At 40.8% G+C, this 20,345-nt stretch overlaps 2 protein-coding genes across 3 annotated transcripts in view; one reads left to right on the top strand and one right to left on the bottom strand.

Annotated features, from left to right (window-relative positions):
* LOC130930812 (ribosome quality control complex subunit NEMF-like) overlaps positions 1-608 on the bottom strand; it is a 34,205-nt gene extending 33,597 nt beyond the window's left edge. The window contains exons 1-2 of the mRNA XM_057858969.1: positions 424-608; positions 233-301 (exon numbers count right to left, since the gene is read on the bottom strand). Of these exons, the coding sequence (XP_057714952.1) occupies positions 233-301; positions 424-482 (128 nt within the window). The 5' untranslated portion in view covers positions 483-608. The remainder of the gene's footprint in view (positions 1-232; positions 302-423) is intronic.
* LOC130930818 (MAPK/MAK/MRK overlapping kinase-like) overlaps positions 168-20,345 on the top strand; it is a 26,942-nt gene continuing 6,764 nt past the window's right edge. Inside the window, exons 1-11 of one of the 2 annotated variants that reach the window (XM_057858982.1) lie at positions 168-249; positions 2,320-2,485; positions 7,428-7,542; positions 9,273-9,362; positions 9,786-9,856; positions 9,934-10,012; positions 10,068-10,116; positions 10,190-10,368; positions 10,442-10,543; positions 17,038-17,211; positions 17,306-17,465. In XM_057858982.1, the coding sequence (XP_057714965.1) occupies positions 2,329-2,485; positions 7,428-7,542; positions 9,273-9,362; positions 9,786-9,856; positions 9,934-10,012; positions 10,068-10,116; positions 10,190-10,368; positions 10,442-10,543; positions 17,038-17,211; positions 17,306-17,465 (1,176 nt within the window). In that variant the 5' untranslated portion in view covers positions 168-249; positions 2,320-2,328. Of the gene's footprint in view, positions 250-2,319; positions 2,486-2,675; positions 2,824-7,427; positions 7,543-9,272; positions 9,363-9,785; positions 9,857-9,933; positions 10,013-10,067; positions 10,117-10,189; positions 10,369-10,441; positions 10,544-17,037; positions 17,212-17,305; positions 17,466-20,345 lie in introns of those variants that run through there. The other variant, XM_057858983.1, reaches the window with a different exon arrangement.

Below are 20,345 nucleotides of genomic sequence, written 5' to 3'. Positions count from 1 at the left end.
CTTTCATTATCAGAGGCGGACGATGAGTTAATCTTAACTATGTCCCAATGCTGTCCAACAATACAATAGCATTGATTCATTTGTACAAAAATAATAATTAAAAAAAATACAGCTCATCATTGACATCATCGCTTTTCGTTCTTTGTTGACGTCACACAATTTACGACTAGTACTCAAGCAAACTTTGCACCCACATGACTAGTGATGAGTGTATTTAGAAGGAATTGCTTACTTTTGTAGCCGGATGAGGTACGTCTTGTTGTCTATGTCGTACACGTTGTTCACCCTCATGCCCATGAAACTGTTGTGAAAAAAAGCAGAAAAAGTCAAATGAACGATGCGTAAAGAGTGTAAACATGTTAGCATGTTGGCTAGCATACCCCGAATGAGACTTCATTAGAGAGGGAAACAAACGTCACTTACTTGGCGTTTATCTCGGCAATAGCAGCCCGGATGTCCGCCGTCGTATATCTTGTTTTCATGATTATTTTAAGTCTCTTACATTAGGGAAAACAGTGGAAATGTTGAGACTGGCTCGTACACAGGTTATGAGTTAGTGCGCATGCGCAAGATTAGCCGAGCACATATGCGCGCTCCATAGATCTATATATGGCTAGATATCTTTGGGCGCTGTGAGCCAATGAGGATGGACGTTGTCACTTATCGGCCATCTTACTTCGAGAACTTTGAAATAACTGTAGTTTTCATAAACGTCAAAGATGCATGAATTTTACTGCTGACTGAAAAAATAATTTTAAATTTATTATGAATGACAACTCATCATTAAAAAAAAAACCTTATTGGGCGCACATTCGCCTCTCCCAATAAAAAGTGATTGTATCTCCAGCGCCATCAAAATGGCAGTCGCATAATTGTTAAAGTTATTTTTTTAATTACCAAAAAGTCAATAAAAGATTAAGGTTCTTAAGTGTGCCAAAAAGTTTTTTTAATGACCAAAAATTGTCACTTGCTGTATTAATGGTTAAAGTAATCCAAAGAATATTCAGAGTGTTAAGTACAGGGGTGACAGTGGGCTGGAAACAGGCCAGAACACCGTTCTGGCATGAGATTCACGGCCGGAACACTGTTGCGGCATACGGTGCTTTGATCCCTAAAATATGTCGGCAACTGTCTAAATCTTATGTGAAAAAAAACCCCAAAAAAACTGCCAGGCTGCCATACATGCATCTAATCTCCAAGAAGAAAACAATCTACCAACGTTAGATTTATATACACGTGTTCACAACAAGCATAATAAAGTGGTTGTGTAGCGTCCTCCGTTTCCACCGATATTTATTATTTATTTACACCACGGACGGCACGGAGCTTCCCCAGCTGCTGCAGTTAACGGAGTCTGACGAGTTGTGTCACTGCCTTGGACTCTCTTGTCCGTTCAATTGGCTGCCATACTTGTGTTTTCCTCTTATTTTAATAAGTATACGAGGCGTTGTAATCACTCTGACTTCTTTGATAAACACTTTCGGTTGCACACTACAGTAGAGACTGAACTTCCTTCAACATAACATCATGTGACTCAATGAGTAATCACACTGCATGCTGGGTAGTGTAGTTAACGTTTACATTAGCTTCAAATTTAATGCACATCCAATGTTTTCTTAAGTAGTTAAAAGTGAGGTTTTGCATTTAGGAAATGTGTGTGTGTGTGTGGGGGGGGTAGGAGCTGGAGGTTGGGGTTACTGCTGTTTTTGTAACTTTTATTTTACAAATCATTGAAAAAGTACTATTTTGAATGAAAATCTTTTTTTTTTTTGTTTGGATGCGTTCTAGGAATTACTGTGCGAAAAGCACTTTTATCTGTATTTCAGTGGTTGTAGGAAGTGCCCCCCCAAATAAAAAAAATCTGGTTCCGTGGCGACCTTATTGTCAGGGACTTCTGGCAAGAAATTCTAGCCACTTTCACCCCTGGTTAAGAGTATTTTAGTGGAGGAAATCAAAATCACTCGCCCGATATTCAACGAATATTCAAGAAAGTCGTCTGTTGTAAGATGGCCGCCAGTTACTTCGTCGCTGAGTGCAACGTGTTTTTTCCCTATTAATTTCCTTACAATACAATTTAAAATAACTAGTTAATGGACTTGCGCAAGTTGTGGGTATGCATGCGTGTATATTTATATTAATAAATATAATTTTTTAAAAATCATCAATACGGAAACTGACGTGGAACATAAATGGCCCTTCCCGAAAGAGCGGAGTGATTTTGACGGCGACGTTTCACTCCTGACATAAATTCGCCACATTAGGAACTATTTCGTGGCATTCTCAAAGCATTAAGCTCATGCTAGGCCTCTCGGAAGCCAGTGTGCACTCATGTTGCACTACTCCAACTGGCTCATCGGTGTTAAAAACAGGGCAAACCTTCGGAATGCGTGCAAGACGTCGGGTAACAGCGACTGGACCAACCGGAGCCAGGAGCCCGGTGACAAGACAGGAGAGCTAGCGGTCACCGCCCACCTCTGGAAAAAGGGTAAGAATTTCCAACCGTTTCACGACGTATAATGATAACAACAACATGTTTTTTTGGTTGGAATCCCAATATCACCCACAGTTTGTAAACGAAGCACTTAAAAGTAAGCATTCGAGGAGTAAGACTTCCCAGCCGGTCGCCGGCTGGGTCAAGAGGGGAGGGCGAAGGCGTGCTCCGTTGCCAAGGCAACGGTCAAGCGAGCAGCTGAGCCGTGCTAGTGGAGCTAGGCGAACGAAGGCGCTGTTTTACAAACAAATTTAAACGAAAGGTTGCGTTCGTACCACCTTGCGGTTATTATAGTGCCCGCTCCAAACATGAACGAGGGAAAGAAATGCACCGTGAGTTGATATTTCATGTCTTCCATGGATGTCTTTAGCTTGAGTCCATTTGTTGCAATGGAAGTTAGCTATGGCTTTCAACAAAAACTGTAGAGTAAGCTGTTTGTTTCTTCTTTTTTTAAAATTATTATAATGTGTTTACAGTAAAGCTTTCTTACTGTCATGAAACTAATATAAGTTGAAAATGTTGTCTAATTACAATTATTGATGATAATATGACATCAACATTTTTATGAAGACTTTTTTTTTTTAGTTTGTAGTCAAAGACTACCATTGACATGATAGACCAAAGATGTAAATTGAAGATCTGAGGGCCAACACCCGCCCGCCACATCATTTTAAAAATTACAGTGATCCCTTGTTTTTCGCGGTTAATGGGTACCAGAACTCACTGCGACAAGTGAAAAACCGTGAAGTAGCGCCCCCTACTCTGTGTGTTCAATGTGTTTATTCAGAGTTAGCACTGGAAAGAGATGAATATTTTTTCACTTTTTCTCCCAAAGTATAATTAAAAAAAAAAAAAAACGTTTATGTATATATACAGTGTATACACTCACCGGCCACTTTATTAGGTACACCTGTTCAACTCCTCGTTAACACTTAATTTCTAATCAGCCAATCACATGGCGGCAGCTCAGTGCATTTAGGCATGTAGACATGGTTTAAGACAATCTCCTGCAGTTCAAACCGAGCATCAGTATGGTGAAGAAAGGTGATTTGAGTGACTTTGAACGTGGCATGGTTGTTGGTGCCAGAAGGGCTGGTCTGAGTATTTCAGAAACTGCTGATCTACTGGGATTTTCACGCACAACCATCTCTAGGGTTTACAGAGAATGGTCCGAAAAAGAAAAAATATCCAGTGAGCGGCAGTTCTGTGGGCGGAAATGCCTTGTTGATGTCAGAGGTCAGAGGAGAATGGCCAGACTGGTTTGAGCTGATAGAAAGGCAACAGTGACTCAAATAACCACCCGTTACAACGAAGGTAGGCAGAAGAGCCTCTCTGAATGCACAGTACGTCGAACTTTGAGGCAGATGGGCTACAGCGACAGAAGACCACGCCGGGTGCCACTCCTTTCAGCTAAGAACAGGAAACTAAGGCTACAATTTGCACAAGCTCATCGAAATTGGACAATAGAAGATTGGAAAAACGTTGCCTGGTCTGGTGAGTCTCGATTTCTGCTGCGACATTCGGATGGTAGGGTCACAATTTGGTGTCCACAACATGAAAGCATGGATCCATCCTGCCTTGTATCAACGATTCAGGCTGGTGGTGGTGTTGTAATGGTGTGGGGAATATTTTCTTGCAGTTCTGAAGGCAAAAGGCAGTCCAACCCGTTACTAGCATGGTGTACCTAATAAAGTGGCCGGTGAGTGTATATTAGTGCTGCAACGATTAATCGATTAACTCGAGTAATTCAATTAGAAAAAAATATTCGAATTAAATTAAAGTGGCGTTGTAATGGTTTGTTTTGAAAGTGTTTGCATTTAGTTTTAATGATTTGGGTGGATACACTGTCCTCTAGTGGCAACAGTGAATATGACACAACTCATTTCACATGGCTGAATCCCACGGCTCCCTGTTAAGTCCAACATTAGCTCAAACAAAAACTTCATTTTCGATTCGATTTCGATGCCATTTTTTTTATTACCATTTCAGTATTGGTATTGGACAACACCGCCCTCTGGTCGTTGAGTTCTAGCAAGTTTGATAATGAACCGAAGTGACAACCTACACCGATCACAAAATTGAATGAAAATTGGAGGAAATGAATACAGACTCAGGCTGGAGCTGCTGCCAGCTACAGCTCACGCACAAAAACAAAGGGACTTACCATGACTTTCTTGTGTTTAGAGTGTAGTGCTGCAACAATTAATCGATTAACTCGAGTAATTCCATTAGAAAAAAAGACTTGAATTAAATGTTGCTGCTTTGAGTATTTGTTTAATTAAAGTGGCGTTGTAATGTTTTGTTTTGAAAGTGTTTGCATTTAGTTTCGAAAGTGTTTGCATTTAGTTTCATTGGCTTGGGTGGATGCACTGCCCTTTAGTGGCAACAGTGAATATGACATAACTCATTTCACATGGCTGAATCTAGCTGCTCACTGTTAAGACAACATAAACCAAGTTTTGCATCAGTTTTGAATCAGTTTGAGCTGATTCTTTTTTAATGCATTCGTAATTTAGTTCATAGGTTTATTTATCCGTTTTTGTGGGAATATAATTTTGAACCATTTGTTAAGAAAATTGTAAAAAAAAAATAAAAAAAAAAGTTTTTTTTTTTTTAGCATTTAAGCTATCGGACTTTTGCAATGTAAGTTAGCCAATTGTCTTTTGTTGAACTTTTTTTAATACCGTTTGAGGCTCTGAGGTATTTTAATTTTTTATGTTCCTTATCAGTTTACTCGATTATTCGAACTAACTAGTTAATCGATTAATCGACTTGTAAAATAATCGATTGCTGCAGCCCTAATATATTTATTTTTATAAATGTCTTTAAACAAGAATAAAGTAGAAAAATGCTTGGCTTAATTAAATGCTTCATTGAGTGAGTCCCCTCAAATCCACTCAAGCTGCTCACTTACACACAATGAGTTGCCATAGCAAATGTTTCACAAGTTATACGATGATTGACGCATGCGGTGCTTTGAAGTTTGCGTCTCTTGCAAGATCAAACCCACACGTCTGTCAATCATCATTAAGTTTAATAAGCAATTCCAGTGCACTGCCTGACCAACAAAGAGTAGGGAGAGGGAGGGAGAGTGAGACAATGCGATGGGGTCGGGACAGCTCATCTGTATTTATTTTTAAATTGAGAAAAGAAAATCTGCGATGGACTGACCGCACGAAGTTTGAAGAGCAAAGTAGCAAGGGACCAAGGGCGCAGGAAGTCACTCACAGCAGGGGGTGCTGAGGATCTTTTTTAGTTTTTCCCTTCCAAAAACAGCCGTTTCCAAAGGACAATCGTCTTCATTTTAACCTCGAATTGGATTTTAGAAAATTTCGCTCTTTTCTTATGAAAAAATCACTAATTCGTTTCTGTGCCATGGTAACGCCTCATACAAAAGTTTACTTTTCCGTTCCAATAGCGCCTTATTCAACGTGACCCAGTAGCAAGCAAAGTGTCTAGTGGTGTTATAAACAAAAAGAAACTTTTTAAACATATATTTAATCCCCAAAGTTAAAAATGCTGTTGTTTCAATATGTTTTATTTATTTTTAAATCTACCAAAACACTTTTTTTTTCTTCTTTTTTTTTCTTCTTCCCAACATCAGGGGGTGCTACAGCACCCTCAGCACCCCATTTCCTCGGCCACTGGCATCGATTTTGTGTCTCTGGCGAAAATTAAATTGAAAAAATCCTGTAGTCGTCTGTCTTTCATCGAGGACAGAAAATATTTGCTGCTGTTTTGACTTTTTGTGAAATTTTAAACAGTTAAACATTTTTAAAAATAAAAAGAGAATGTTTATATTTTTGTTTTCCTGACAGCATCTACGCCAGGCTACGTGGCTCCTCCTGTTTTGCGCTTGCCGTGGACCTCTTCACACTGGGATGACACTAGTGTGAAAAGGCCTTGAGTGAGATGCGTGTGACAGTGTTGTGGCATTAGCAGTGCAATGACAGTGAGATTTCAGTTTAAACTTGAGTTGAGTATGGTGACAGCTCTGGGAAAGATACTGTCCCTCAGTCTGTTTATTTGGCTGGTATAGGAATGGAAGCTGGGGTGTGTATAGTTTACACACATATACACCCCAGTGTTTTGTTTACTTTAGGGCTGCAGCTATCGATTATTTTAGTAGTCGATTAATCGATGAACTAGTTTGTCGAATAATCGAGTAATCGGATAAGTAACATGAAAAATTAAAATACCTGAGCTGAGCCTCAAACGGTATTAAAAAAAAAAAAATTTAAGTATCTATTGGCTAACTTAAATAGCAAAAGTCCGCTAGCATAAATGCTATAAAACGTCAATTTTTTTTTTTTTTTTTAACAATGCTCTTAACAAATAGTTCAGACACATATTCAAACAGAAAACGGCTACACATACCCATAAATTAAATTATGAATTCATTAATAAAAAACATTAGTGCAAACAAAAACTTAGCTTATGTTGGTCTTAACATGGAGCAGCTGGATTCAGCCATGTGAAATGAGGCACAGTAGAAGCCAGTGTATTCACTCGAATCTATAAAACTGATTGCAAACACTTTCAAAATAAACCATGATATCGCCACAATAATTAAACGAATACTCAAAGCAGCAAAATTTAATTCGAATCTTTTTTTCTAATCGAATACTCGAGTTAATCGATTAATCGTTGCAGCACTAGTTTACTTTTTTACCAACTAGATTTTCGTATGTTATGTGGCTACTATTCATGAACACTTCTGAGTATACTGTAGTTAGGTAAGAAGAACAAAGAAAGAAACTCTTACTCTTTCTCCCTTCCCCCGAAATCCCAATTCCCTACCCCGCTGCGCCTAATGGTCCATGAGGGGTTTATTGCTGTACTGTATTCACTGTCTAATGAGCAGAGTTTCTCAGGCAGAAGAATCTTCCTGCTGTTGCCGTGCACAAAACTATGAAAGGCTCATATGTTGTCACAGGCTACAAAATAATCAAGAAGATTGGCGAAGGCTCGTTCTCCGTGGTGGTCAAAACTCAGAGTCTGAAGGATGGCAAGATCTACGCGTGCAAGACTATGAAACAGACCTTTAACAGGTGAGCAGATAAATCCTGAATATACAAGATAAATCCTGAATATACAGTGCCTCGCAAAAGTATTCGGCCCCCTTGAACCTTGCAACCTTTCGCCACATTTCAGGCTTCAAACATAAAGATATAAAATTTTAATTTTTTGTCAAGAATCAACAACAAGTGGGACACAATCGTGAAGTGGAACAAAATTTATTGGCTAATTTAAACTTTTTGAACATAAAAAACTGAAAAGTGGGGTGTGCAATATTATTCGGCCCCCTTGCGTTAATACTTTGTAGCGCCACCTTTTGCTCCAATTACAGCTGCAGGTCGCTTGGGGTATTTTTCTATCAGTTTTGCACATCAAGAGACTGACATTCTTGCCCATTCTTCCTTGCAAAACAGCTCGAGCTCAGTGAGGTTGGATGGAGAGTGTTTGTGAACAGCAGTCTTCAGCTCTTTCCACAGATTCTCCATTGGATTCAGGTCTGGACTTTGACTTGGCCATTCTAACAACTGGATACGTTTATTTTTGAACCATTCCATTGTAGATTTGGCTTTATGTTTTGGATCATTGTCCTGTTGGAAGATAAATCTCCGTCCCAGTCTCAGGTCTTGTGCAGATACCAACAGGTTTTCTTCCAGAATGTTCCTGTATTTGGCTGCATCCATCTTCCCGTCCATTTTAACCATCTTCCCTGTCTCTGCTGAAGAAAAGCAGGCCCAAACCATGATGCTGCCACCACCATGTTTGACAGTGGGGATGGTGTGTTCAGGGTGATGAGCTGTGTTGCTTTTACGCCAAACATATCGTTTTGCATTGTGGCCAAAAAGTTCAATTTTAGTTTCATCTGACCAGAGCACCTTCTTCCACATGTTTGGTGTGTCTCCCAGGTGGCTTGTGGCAAACTTTAAACGAGACTTTTTATGGATATCTTTGAGAAATGGCTTTCTTCATGCCACTCTTCCATAAAGGCCAGATTTGTGCAGTGTACGACTGATTGTTGTCCTATGGACAGACTCTCTCACCTCAGCTGTAGATCTCTGCAGTTCATCCAGAGTGATCATGGGCCTCTTGGCTGCATCTCTGATCAGTTTTCTCCTTGTTTGAGAAGAAAGTTTGGAAGGACGACCGGGTCTTGGTAGATTTGCAGTGGTCTGATGCTCCTTCCATTTCAATATGATGGCTTGCACAGTGCTCCTTGAGATGTTTAAAGCTTGGGAAATCTTTTTGTATCCAAATCCGGCTTTAAACTTCTCCACAACAGTATCTCGGACCTGGCTGGTGTGTTCCTTGGTTTTCATAATGCTCTCTGCACTTTAAACAGAACCCTGAGACTATCACAGAGCAGGTGCATTTATACGAAGACTTGATTACACACAGGTGGATTCTATTTATCATCATCGGTCATTTAGGACAACATTGGATCATTCAGAGATCCTCACTGAACTTCTGGAGTGAGTTTGCTGCACTGAAAGTAAAGGGGCCGAATAATATTGCACGCCCCACTTTTCAGTTTTTTATTTGTTAAAAAAGTTTAAATTATCCAATAAATGTTGTTCCACTTCACGATTGTGTCCCACTTGTTGTTGATTCTTGACAAAAAAATAAAATTTCATATCTTTATGTTTGAAGCCTGAAATGTGGCGAAAGGTTGCAAGATTCAAGGGGGCCGAATACTTTTGCAAGGCACTGTATGTAAAAGACATCATAAAGATGTTCATCATGATATATTGTGTTCTGTCTTACGCAGTGTGGAACAGGCCAACAACCTGCGGGAGGTTCAGGCCATGAGGCGGCTCAGCCCTCATGCTAATATTATCCACCTACATGAACTCATTTTGTGAGTCTTTACGTTCATTCTTATGGGTTTTCTGTACCATAAGTTTATGTCTTGTGGTGATTTATCACATATATAAACTATGGGTTGGGACCTCTTAGTAGCTCACGATACACACAAAGAAACTGTAACCCGATCGAATCACAGCCTCGAAAAGTAAGGGTTACATTACGTCAGAAACTCGTTCTGTACGCATCTGTTCCGAACCGAGCACCACGTACCGAAACGGTTCAATACAAATACATGTACTGTTACACCCTTAGTGGAAATGCATCTATGATTGGAATTTCAGACCTAAAAATTTTCTAAGTGGGTGAACTTCCAAAATCACAAGGGGTGCAAATACTTCTGGTCCTCACTGTATAACCATACATGTTACCACTCTACACTTCAATCACCTCTAATTTTCCCGATTCACCGTTTCAGCGACAAGGAAACGGGCACGGTTTCTCTGATCTGCGAGCTGATGGAGATGAACATCTACGAGTACATTCGAGGTAAGAACGACAAGACCGAACAATAACAAATTCAATTTTTCACATTCTAGTATAAACGATACGTCGTCCACTTGCAGAGAAACAGACTCCGCCCTCTGATCACACGGTCAAACACTACATGTACCAGCTGTGCAAGTCACTCGACCACATGCACAGGTAACTACAACATCATATTGCCGCACCAATTTGCTTCTAACTATATTTTTTACAGCTGCGGGATCTTCCATAGAGACGTGAAACCGGAAAACATTCTCATCAAAGTGAGATTTTCTTTTTTAAACTCATCAAATCTTCAAAAGTGGCCATTATTATGACTCGTACAATTTTTTTTAGCAAAACACTCTAAAGCTGGGCGACTTCGGCTCATGTAGGAGCGTTTACTCCAAGCCGCCGCATACCGAGTACATCTCCACACGTTGGTACCGAGCTCCCGAGTGCCTCCTGACAGATGGTTACTACAGCCTAAAGATGGACATTTGGAGTGCCGGTTGTGTCTTCTTTGAAATCATGAGGTGATCGTCTAACTCATTCGCTGCCATTGACAGCGACAGACGTCCAATCCTTTTAACGGGACCTGCGTTTCAGTTTGAATCCGCTCTTCCCCGGTGCCAACGAGCTGGACCAGATTGCAAAGATCCACGACGTGCTGGGCACACCTGATCAAAGTGTCCTGCGTAAATTTAAGCAGTAGGTTGTCACGCTGAAACTCTCTTGTCTTGTCATACTGGTGTTTTCATTTGGAGCCATCAAAAAAACTATCCAGTGGCGCTCATTATTTTTTGGCCAAAAACACATTAAATTCCATTGGCACATTCAAATACAAGTAAACTCCCATCTTCACATGTTCACATTTTAACATATTACTACAAAAATGATGCTTCACTTTCACATTTTTGACCAAACGGTCGGTATTTTTGACGAAAAGCTGCCCGACACATTCAAATACAATGTTCACGTCTTTACCTATTTTCATCATTCCATTTCAACATATAGTATTTAAAAATAAAAAAAAATAAAAAATTGCATGTTCACATTTTTGACCCAATGCTCATTGTTTTTGACTAAAACCCTCCCATTAAATTTCATTGAGAAATTCAAATACAAGGTTCACATTTTTGCCGATTCACATCATACACATTTCAACATTTATTGACAAAAAATTGACATTTTTACATATCACAGTTTTTACCAATTGGTCATTGTTTTTGCTCAAAAACGTCCCATTAAATCCCATTGACGCGTTTACATAAAAGGTTCACATTTTTGCCTATTTATACTGGAAAACCCGAATGGCCCTCAAAGTGCTTTACAACAAAGACAAATATGGTTCATCATAGATAAAAGGAAGAAAAGTACTGTACTATGACATTATTATCATTTTTATTAGGGCTGTCAAAATTATCGCGTTAACGGGCGGTAATTAATTCTTTAAATTAATCACGTTAAAATATTTGACGCAATTAACGCACATGCCCCGGTCAAACAGATTAAAATGACAGCAGTGTCATGTCCACTTGTTACTTGTGTTTTTTGTCTCCCTCTGCTGGCGCTTTGGTGCGACTGATTTAATGGACACTGAGCATTGTGTAATTATTGACATCAACAATGGCGAGCTGCTAGTTTATTTTTTTATTGAAAATTTTACAAATTTCATTAAAACGAAAACATTAAGAGGGGTTTTGATATAAAATTTCTATAACTTGTACCAACATTTATCTTTTAAGAACTACAAGTCTTTCGATCCATGGATCGCTTTAACAGAATGTTGATGTTAATGCCATCTTGTTGATTTACTGTTATCATAAACAAATGCAGTACTTATGTACAGTATGTTGAATGTATATATCCGTCTTGTCTTATCTTTCCATTCCAACAATAATTTACAGAAAAATATGGCATATTTTATAAATGGTTTGAATTGCGATTAATTACGATTAATTCATTTTTAAGCTGTGATTAACTCGATTAAAAATTATAATCGTTTGACAGCCCTAATTTTTATTTAATTATTATTATTATTTTTCGATCCAAAAAGTCACAATCAGAAAGGAAGTATTCCCAGACACCAGATTGTTTCTGGTCCTTCAGATTGCTTAAATATATTTTATTTCTGTCAATGTCCCTCTGGGGGCTCTGTAGTTATTTGATTCAGCCATGTGAAATTGTCCAAAATCAGTTTGGGGAGAAAAAAAAAACAAAAAAACTTAATTACAAGGGGAAAAAAATCTTAACGAAAAAGCAGGCATAAAGTCCCCCCCCAAAAAAAAAAAAAATTGAAAAAAATGTTTTCAAAAATTAGGGGGACATTGTGTTTGCTATATTCTTTTTAAACATTATAACAGTATAGGTAAGCTTAACAAAAACAAAAAGAAACAATCAAATATAAATGATAGACTAAATACAGTGTATCACAAAAGTGAGTACACCCCTCGCATTTCTTCAGATATTTAAGTATATCTTTTCATGGGACAACACTGACAAAATGACACTTTGACACATGAAAAGTAGTCTGTGTGCAGCTTTTATAATAGATCCCCCCAAAAAACCTCAAAATATAGCCATTAATATCTTAAACCCCTGGCAACAAAAGTGCGTACACCGCATGGGAACTAAGTACATCACTAAATCTCCAAATTGAGTACTGCTTGTCATTTTCCCTCCAAAATGTCATGTGACTCGTTACAGGAGTGCTGTCTGCATTGCTGCAGAGATTCAAGAGGTGGGGGGGTCATTCCCACCACCATGCTTGACTGTAGGCATGACACACTTATCTTTGTACTCCTCACCTGGTCGCCGCCACACATGCTTGAGACCATCGGAACCAAACAAATTAATCTTCGTCTCATCAGACCATAGGACACGGTTCCAGTAATCCAAGTGCTTTGTTGAAATGTCTTCAGCAAACTGTTTGCGGCCTTTCTTGTCTACCGTCTTCAGAAGAGGCTTCCTCCTGGGGTGACAGCCATGCACACCAATTTGATTTAGAGTACGGCGTATGGTCTGAGCACTAACAGGCTGAACCCCCCCACCTCTTCAATCTCTGCAGCAATGCTGACAGCACTTCTGTAACGTGTCGAGAGCTGAAACGAATACTCAAGCAACTCGAGTAACTCGAGTTTTAAAACTGATCCGAGTAATTTTATTCACCTCGAGGAATCGTTTAATTTTGCCAGCTCTAGCATCACGTTTTGCCCGGACTACTTTAAATGCGGGACAACGCGCTGACGTCACGTGCGTAGAGGAAGAAGCAATCAATTTAAAAAAAAAAAAACTTAACGCACCCAACAGCCGCTAGAAACTACGCCGACGTTGCTAAAAACTAAGCCCCCATGATGCTAGTGTGGTAGCAGATAGTGTCCGATGTGTCTCATAGATATCCCATGCATTTAGGACTAGATGCGAAATGACAGACTCGGCCGGGTCTGGGCAGCGTTAGTAAACAGCCGCCATCTTTAAGCAGTAAATTTAACTCATCGCCAGTAAATATAACTTTACTGTCACTCTATCACGTAACGTTAGCCCCTCGGAGGGCTAGGTTTCTATTGATTATGACCACTGTCGATGCGTGGCTAACGTGTCTTACATACAGGCTTTATTTAATCTATAAAAACACAGCGCTGTAGAGTGATGAGGGTGTAAAATTAAAACATAATAAATAGAGGTGTGCAAAATTTCCGATTCTTAGATTATTTGCGATTCGGCCGTGGAAGATTCGAGAACGATTCACAAACATCCAAATTCCGATTATTGAAATATGCCAAGTAAAGCGGAAGTACAACACACTCAGCGCGCCGCGCGGTCAATGAGATGAGCAACGGAGCGAGAGTAGCTAAACATCATGCTACTCATTACCCGGCCCCTCGGGTAATGCCAATGCTTAACTCACGGCTCTAGCTCAACTCATGCCACGAGATAAAACAACACAACAACATACCTGTCTGCTGCTGAAAAGCTGCTACGAAGTACGTCATACACATAATGTTACGGTAGATATCATTTATATAGGACTAGATGCCAACCGGTAGTGGTAGCGTTAGCAGCACATCTACAAAAAGCTAGATGCGGACGTAGTAAACGGCCGCCATCTTAAAGCAGTAAACTTCCCTGCAAGGCTGTTGTAGCGAACCTTCCAAGCAAACCTAATGAACTTTTTATCTAAAATACTCCTAAATCGGTAAAATATTGACTTGAATCTATCTTTAAAATAGTTTTAAAACTTTCACATGACGAAAGTAGACAAAAGGGAAATTATGGATTAACGGGAGCAATTTTAACAACTTTAACGGTTGATTCACAACATTAAATTAATTGAATGTAGTTTAAAGCTGCTGATACAGAATGGGGACTGGAGTTTTTTTAATTTAATGTTATTTTTGTATATTTGTTTACTGCTATATGTTAACTTGATACTGAAATAGTAGTTTGGTTTAGCCTGAGAGTATTTTTGAACAATTTTGGAACTAATGTACAAAACATTTAAAAAAAAAAAAAAAAAAAAAAGGAGGGGGGTGCATCAATAATCGTTTTAGAATCGAATCGGAGCCTCTGAATCGTAATCGTAATCGAATCCTTAGGTGCCCAAAGATTCCCAGCTCTAATAATAAAGATCACTGTCAGTTTTAGCTCAGTAGTCACCAAGTAGCACTGGTCCCTAATGTGCTCCAATACAGCAGCTATCATACATTTATTTTGAACACTGCAAAAACTCAAAATCCTATCAGTACTTACAGTTTAGACTAACTTAAAACTTAAATAGAACTTAAAAATAGCTTGACACAAATGGACATTAAATTGAAACACGTGGGAAAAACACGTAGCTTTCAAGTGATGTGTGTTATCAAGCGTAATTACATTTTTAGGTAAGAAATATGTTTTTTTTTTTTTTTTATAAGATCTAGAAGATTTTTGAGTGAAAGCAGTGAATTTTTTTCCTAGTCACATCTTAGATGCAATTGTTGCCTGTTTTCAACAATGTAAATCGAAAATAAAGATATTGATTGACTGAAAATGGTTCAATATTGGATTAAATGTCTTTTTTTCTCATTATAATTGCTCTTTACCTAAAAAAAATGTTTTTTTTTTTTTTTTTTTTTTTTTTAAACCTGTCCTGTTCAGCTGTTTGACACAGAGAATGGAAGTCTAAGTGCCCAGATTCTGAACAGTTTTAATGTTTCACATTGAGAGTCTGACATACTCCCATTGTGATCATTCAAAATACCTTTTTATTATGACAAAGCAGCGAACAGGAAGGGATTATGGGGGGACAGAAGAAAAGAAATACAAGAGAAGAAGGAAAAGAAACACATACACAAACAACAACTAGATATACATTGAACATCTAAACTAGTTACTAATATGCTGGTGCTATCGTCAGCGAGATGTATTTCCGGTTTACACCATGTGGGGGCCTATTGGCCAGTGAAAGAGGAGAATGGGGGTGGGGGTGTCTATAAGCCTATAAGCTAAGTGATTGAAAGGGGTAGAGTGTGCACAAATCAGTTCTGTGATCTAGAACCCAGTAATCGTGTGAATCTCTTACGAGTAAGCCCGTTGGCGACCAACCCTACGCCGCCGCATCGCCAATCCCGGCACCGGGACCCCCGACCCGAGAATGCCCTACCACATCCAGCAGCACGCAGGCCCCACCGGGCGCGCGACAGCCACGCAGACGGGCGGAGAAGCCGCGCGGGCGCCAACCCAGGGCCACAGCCCCCACCCAGCCAGCCCGGGGAGGGAGGGAGGGCGGGCGCGGGGGCGGGGGGCCATGCGCAGCCCATCCCTCCTCCCGCAGCCCAGCAAAGGAGCCATCGTCCCCCCCCCGGGACCCAGGGTGGTCCCCCGGGGCACCCGCGCACCCATCAACCGGCCTTCAGGGATGGCAGGAGGGGACGCACCACCAACCCCACGCCTACACCCACTCCCGCCCGCCCACCCGGGCCACGAGCCACAGCCCCCCAACCGGCACGGCACGCCACGGGACCCCCAGCGGCCCACCAAGCCCCAGGCAAGGCAGGGTCCCCCGCCGGTGCAGGCGACACCCCGCTGATACACCGGCGCCCAGTCAGCGACCCGCGACGGAGCGCAGGGCGGATGCCCAGCCAGAGAAGAGAGGGGAAGGCGGAGGCAGGAGAACGCCCAGGAACTGCCACGGGGCGATGCAAGATCGGGGACCCGACCCCCCAACCTACTCCCGCGGCCGGCAGCCGAGGCAGAGGGGAGGCCACACCCCAGGAGCCACGCCATATAAAAAAGTGTGGGACCCACCTACCACCCTATTACTGTGGCTGCCAGGTTCCCGACTGGCAGCCATCACCCAGCACCGTGATGGGGGTGTGAGGGGAGGGTAGTGCAATGTATGCATTAAAATAGGAGAGCTTGGCTTGGGGCAGTGGGACCGCAGCATGGAGCTTCTGCCCAGCCGCCCGTCCCACCGCCCTTTGCCAGAGCTCTCCTGTGGAGTATGATGTGTGGTGCATTTAAAAAAGGTGCAGAGATGGCGGGGCCTGTGGTGAGGAGGCAGCCGTGAGGTACCCCCACCCCCAACAGGTCCCAACCATCCCACAACCTTGGTGTGTGGTGCATTAAAAAAAATGTTTTATCCGATTACTCTATTAATCGATAGAATTTTCAGTCGATTACTCGATTACTAAAATATTCGATAGCTGCAGCCCTAAACGTGTCACGTGACATTTTGGAGGAAAAATGACAAGCAGTACTCAATTTGGACATTTAGGGATGTACGTACTTCCCATGCAGTGTACTCACTTTTGTTGCCAGGGGTTTAGATATTAATGGCTATATTTTAAGGGGAAAATAAATTAATTATATAAGCTGCACACAGACTACTTTTCATTGTGTCAAAGTGTCATTTTGTCAGTGTTGTCCCATGAAAAGATGTACTTAAATATCTGCAGAAATGCGAGGGGTGTACTCACTTTTGTGATACATTGTACATTTGACCTGTACATTCACATATACCTGCACTCTCTAGACTTCCCATGACACCAATCCTTCTACAATGGTTGAAAAATTATCCAACCAAAGCAAACTAATATCTAGACAAAAAATAATTTCATCACAAAAAACACACATGCTAACCATCTTCTCCTTGCGGCACCTTTTCCATCAAAATCCAAATAAAAAGCAACCAAACAGCCGTTGTTTGTAACAAATGCGTGCAGGTCTCGAGCGATGCATTTCAACTTCCCCGCCAAGAAGGGCAGCGGAATCTCTCGCCTGCTACCCAACTGCGCCGCTCCCGCCGTGTCGCTGCTCTACCAGATGCTGGCTTACGACGCCGATGAACGCATCACGGCAGCCACGGCCTTGAGGCACACTTACTTTCGGGAGCTGCGGTGAGCATGACGCTAAATACTCTTTTCACCAGCCTGGAGAATACTCATTTAACATTTCATTCCCTAAGAAATACTGTGCTTTTTTTTCCATCAGGTTGGCTGAAAAAAAAAGTGAAAGTAATGCTGGAGTTTGCGGGCTACTTGAATGCGTGCAGAAAAACGCCTCTCATGTGACCTCAGACCTCTTGTGGCGACCCACTCGACTTAGCAAGCAAATGAGGGGGAGACACACCAGACCCACCCCTTTAATTACTGTAAGTACTTCAGAAACGTTAGCATCGTTCCAACATGCACTAAAGTCCGCTAATGGTTTAAGCGGTTCGCAGAATCTGGTGGTTGGCTTTCCTCGGACGTTAGAGGGTAATTACACGGTAATTTATCAGCTAGTCACTATTTGAAATCATTTGCGTTTTTTTTTAAAAATTTATATAGGGTACTATTTGGTTGTAACAGAGTGGACACTAACAGAGGAGACATTTTGTGCGAAAGCTAGCCCTCAGCCAAGCTTTGCTTGCATAATAACTAACAAGATTTTGGATACTTCATCAGCTATCTATCAATTTACAAAAAAAACTTTTGAAATGATTCATTAAATTTGTTATATAGCTTTAAAGTGCGTACAACACTAAAAAGCATGTTTATTTCATATTTCACGTGGTGTTTTATGCTCCTGAATGAAATGGACCGCTTGGATGTGTGTGGAAGCGATTGTTTTATATATTCAATTTTTGAATCCCGCGCCATGAAAATGAGTGACTTCCGGCTTCAGTCTCGGGTTTAGGACGAATGCGAATGTGACGTCACCCGGGTCAGCATCTCACAATCAGTGTTGTTAATAACGGCGTTACAATATAATGGCGTTACTAACGGCGTTATTTTTTTAAGTAGTGAGTAATCTAATTACCGTATTTTTCGGACTACAAGTCGCTCCTGAGTATAAGTCGATCCAGCCATAAAATGCCCAACGAAGAGAAAAAAAACATATACAAGTCGCACCGGAGTATAAGTCGAATTTTGGGGGGAAATTTACTTGATAAAATCCAACACATAGAACAGACATGTCATCTTGAAAGGCAATTTAATATAAAAATACAATAGAGAACAACATGCTGAATAAATATACAGTGTACAGTGCATGAACAACGAAATGTGAATATACTGTCCTACGCTACAGCTCGGTCCTGGCTGTACAGCGAACTCCCAAAAGACAATGCTGGACGTCCGTATAATTTGCTGAATCAATTTGGTCCTCGATAGAAAACAGGTTCGCATCAACGTAAATAAATGATAATTAGGTACTATTAGTAATAAGAAACAGGTTAGCATGCGTTCGCTATCATTAGCACATCGTTCAAACAACCACACAACTGGCTCTAAGTGTCCAATCGCGGGTGGAAAACACACAACAACAACAGAAAAGATGATACACGCAGGCGTTGCCTCTGTAGAGATTATTTTAAAGCATAAACAATGAAAGTAGGCTCGCAGCCGTCTATTCTCTCTCGCTGTAACTCGCCCACTCACTCAGAGCTACGTAGCTGTCCGTCTTCTTCTGGCGTGTGAGCACTCTTCTCCATGTAAACAAGTGCGAGTGCGCCCTCACGTGGGCATGAAAGCGCCACAAACTAAATGCATCCATTTCAAGATAAAAAAGTCAATAATACAATTGAACATACACTGCCAAAGGCAGAACGCGAACGTGGCCATAGCTATAAAGAGTTATTCAGATAACTATAGCATAAGAACATGCTAACAACTTTACAAAACCATCAGTGTCACTGCAAAACACCAAAATAACATGTGGAATTATATCATAATGTGTTAATAATTCCACACATAAGTCGCTCCTGAGTATAAGTCGCACCCCCAGCCAAAATATGAAAAAAAACGCGACTTATAGTCCGAAAAATACGGTAATTACTTTTCTCATCTTGGCAACGCCGTTACCGTTACTGAGGCGGGAAAGGCGCGCATTACTATGCGTTACTAAGTCGGTTGAATAAAAAAAGTCAGAGACGGACTCACGGAGACGAGAGAGCAGAACAGGAGTGGGGAAGACGCCGTTGCAAACGCCATGCTAGGTGGCTCCAATAATACCTGACTGCAGCCTACAAAATTCGCCCACATGATACGGTAGATATCGCATATTATAGAACTAGATGCAAATGATAGACACGGCTGCATTGGCAACATGTTTTAAGGACTAAATGCGTTAGTAAACAGCCGCCATCTTAAAGCAGAAGACCTCTCAGGAAGGCTCTGTTGTAGAGATCCTTCCTAGCGAACCTACTTTAAAAAAAAAAAAAATTTAATCTAAAATAGTCCTAAATCGGCAAAATCTTGACTTAAATCTATATTTAAATGATGATCAGTTTTAAAACTTACACATGTTGAAAGTAGACAGAAGGGAACTAATGCAATAGCGGGAGCAATTTTAACAACTTTAATGGTTGATTCACAACTTTAAATGACTTCCACACGTAGCAAAGGTTACGATCTAGTTATCGCAATACCCTTGTGTCTAGTTAAGTGGAGGGTAAAGAATTGGGCTAGGGCCAATTGTCCCTTTTTTGACCTTTTTTTTTTTTTTTGAGAAAAAAAAATAAACATGAAAATTATCACTAGTTACTTTGCCAAGTAACTAATTACTCTTAAATTCAGGTAACTGAGTTACTAACGCAATTACTTTTTGGGAGAAGTAATTTGTAACTGTAATTAATTACTTTTTAAAAGTAAAATAACAACACTGCTCACAATACAGTATTGGTTTATAGCATGCAGATGGACTGCGGATTCAGATGATTTAAGGATTAAATTGTTTATTTTTCGTGTTACGCCAGCCAAACGGCTGCAGAAAAATGTTGCTGCACCAAGGAGAGGCGTGTGAGCCTTTTTGGGGTTTCATAAGGTTCCCATTAACCGGCGGATATTGGCCAAAACAAGCCCTACTACTGTGGGACCAATGGATTTAAGAGGAAGTGAGTAAACATCGTGTGTTGTATTATGTCAAATCCTGGGATCATTTTAATACGGAGGTGGCTTGCATTTTGTGGCTGACATGTTACTTGTGCACACGGCCGACGACCAGCGGATTGTCGCACATCCCCCCGCCGGGAGAGCACTGTACTTGGCTT

The sequence above is a fragment of the Corythoichthys intestinalis genome, chromosome 15 (genome assembly GCF_030265065.1).
Source record: "Corythoichthys intestinalis isolate RoL2023-P3 chromosome 15, ASM3026506v1, whole genome shotgun sequence".
Classification (NCBI taxonomy): Eukaryota; Metazoa; Chordata; class Actinopteri; order Syngnathiformes; family Syngnathidae; genus Corythoichthys; species Corythoichthys intestinalis.
This window is presented reverse-complemented; position numbering and strand designations above follow the sequence as displayed.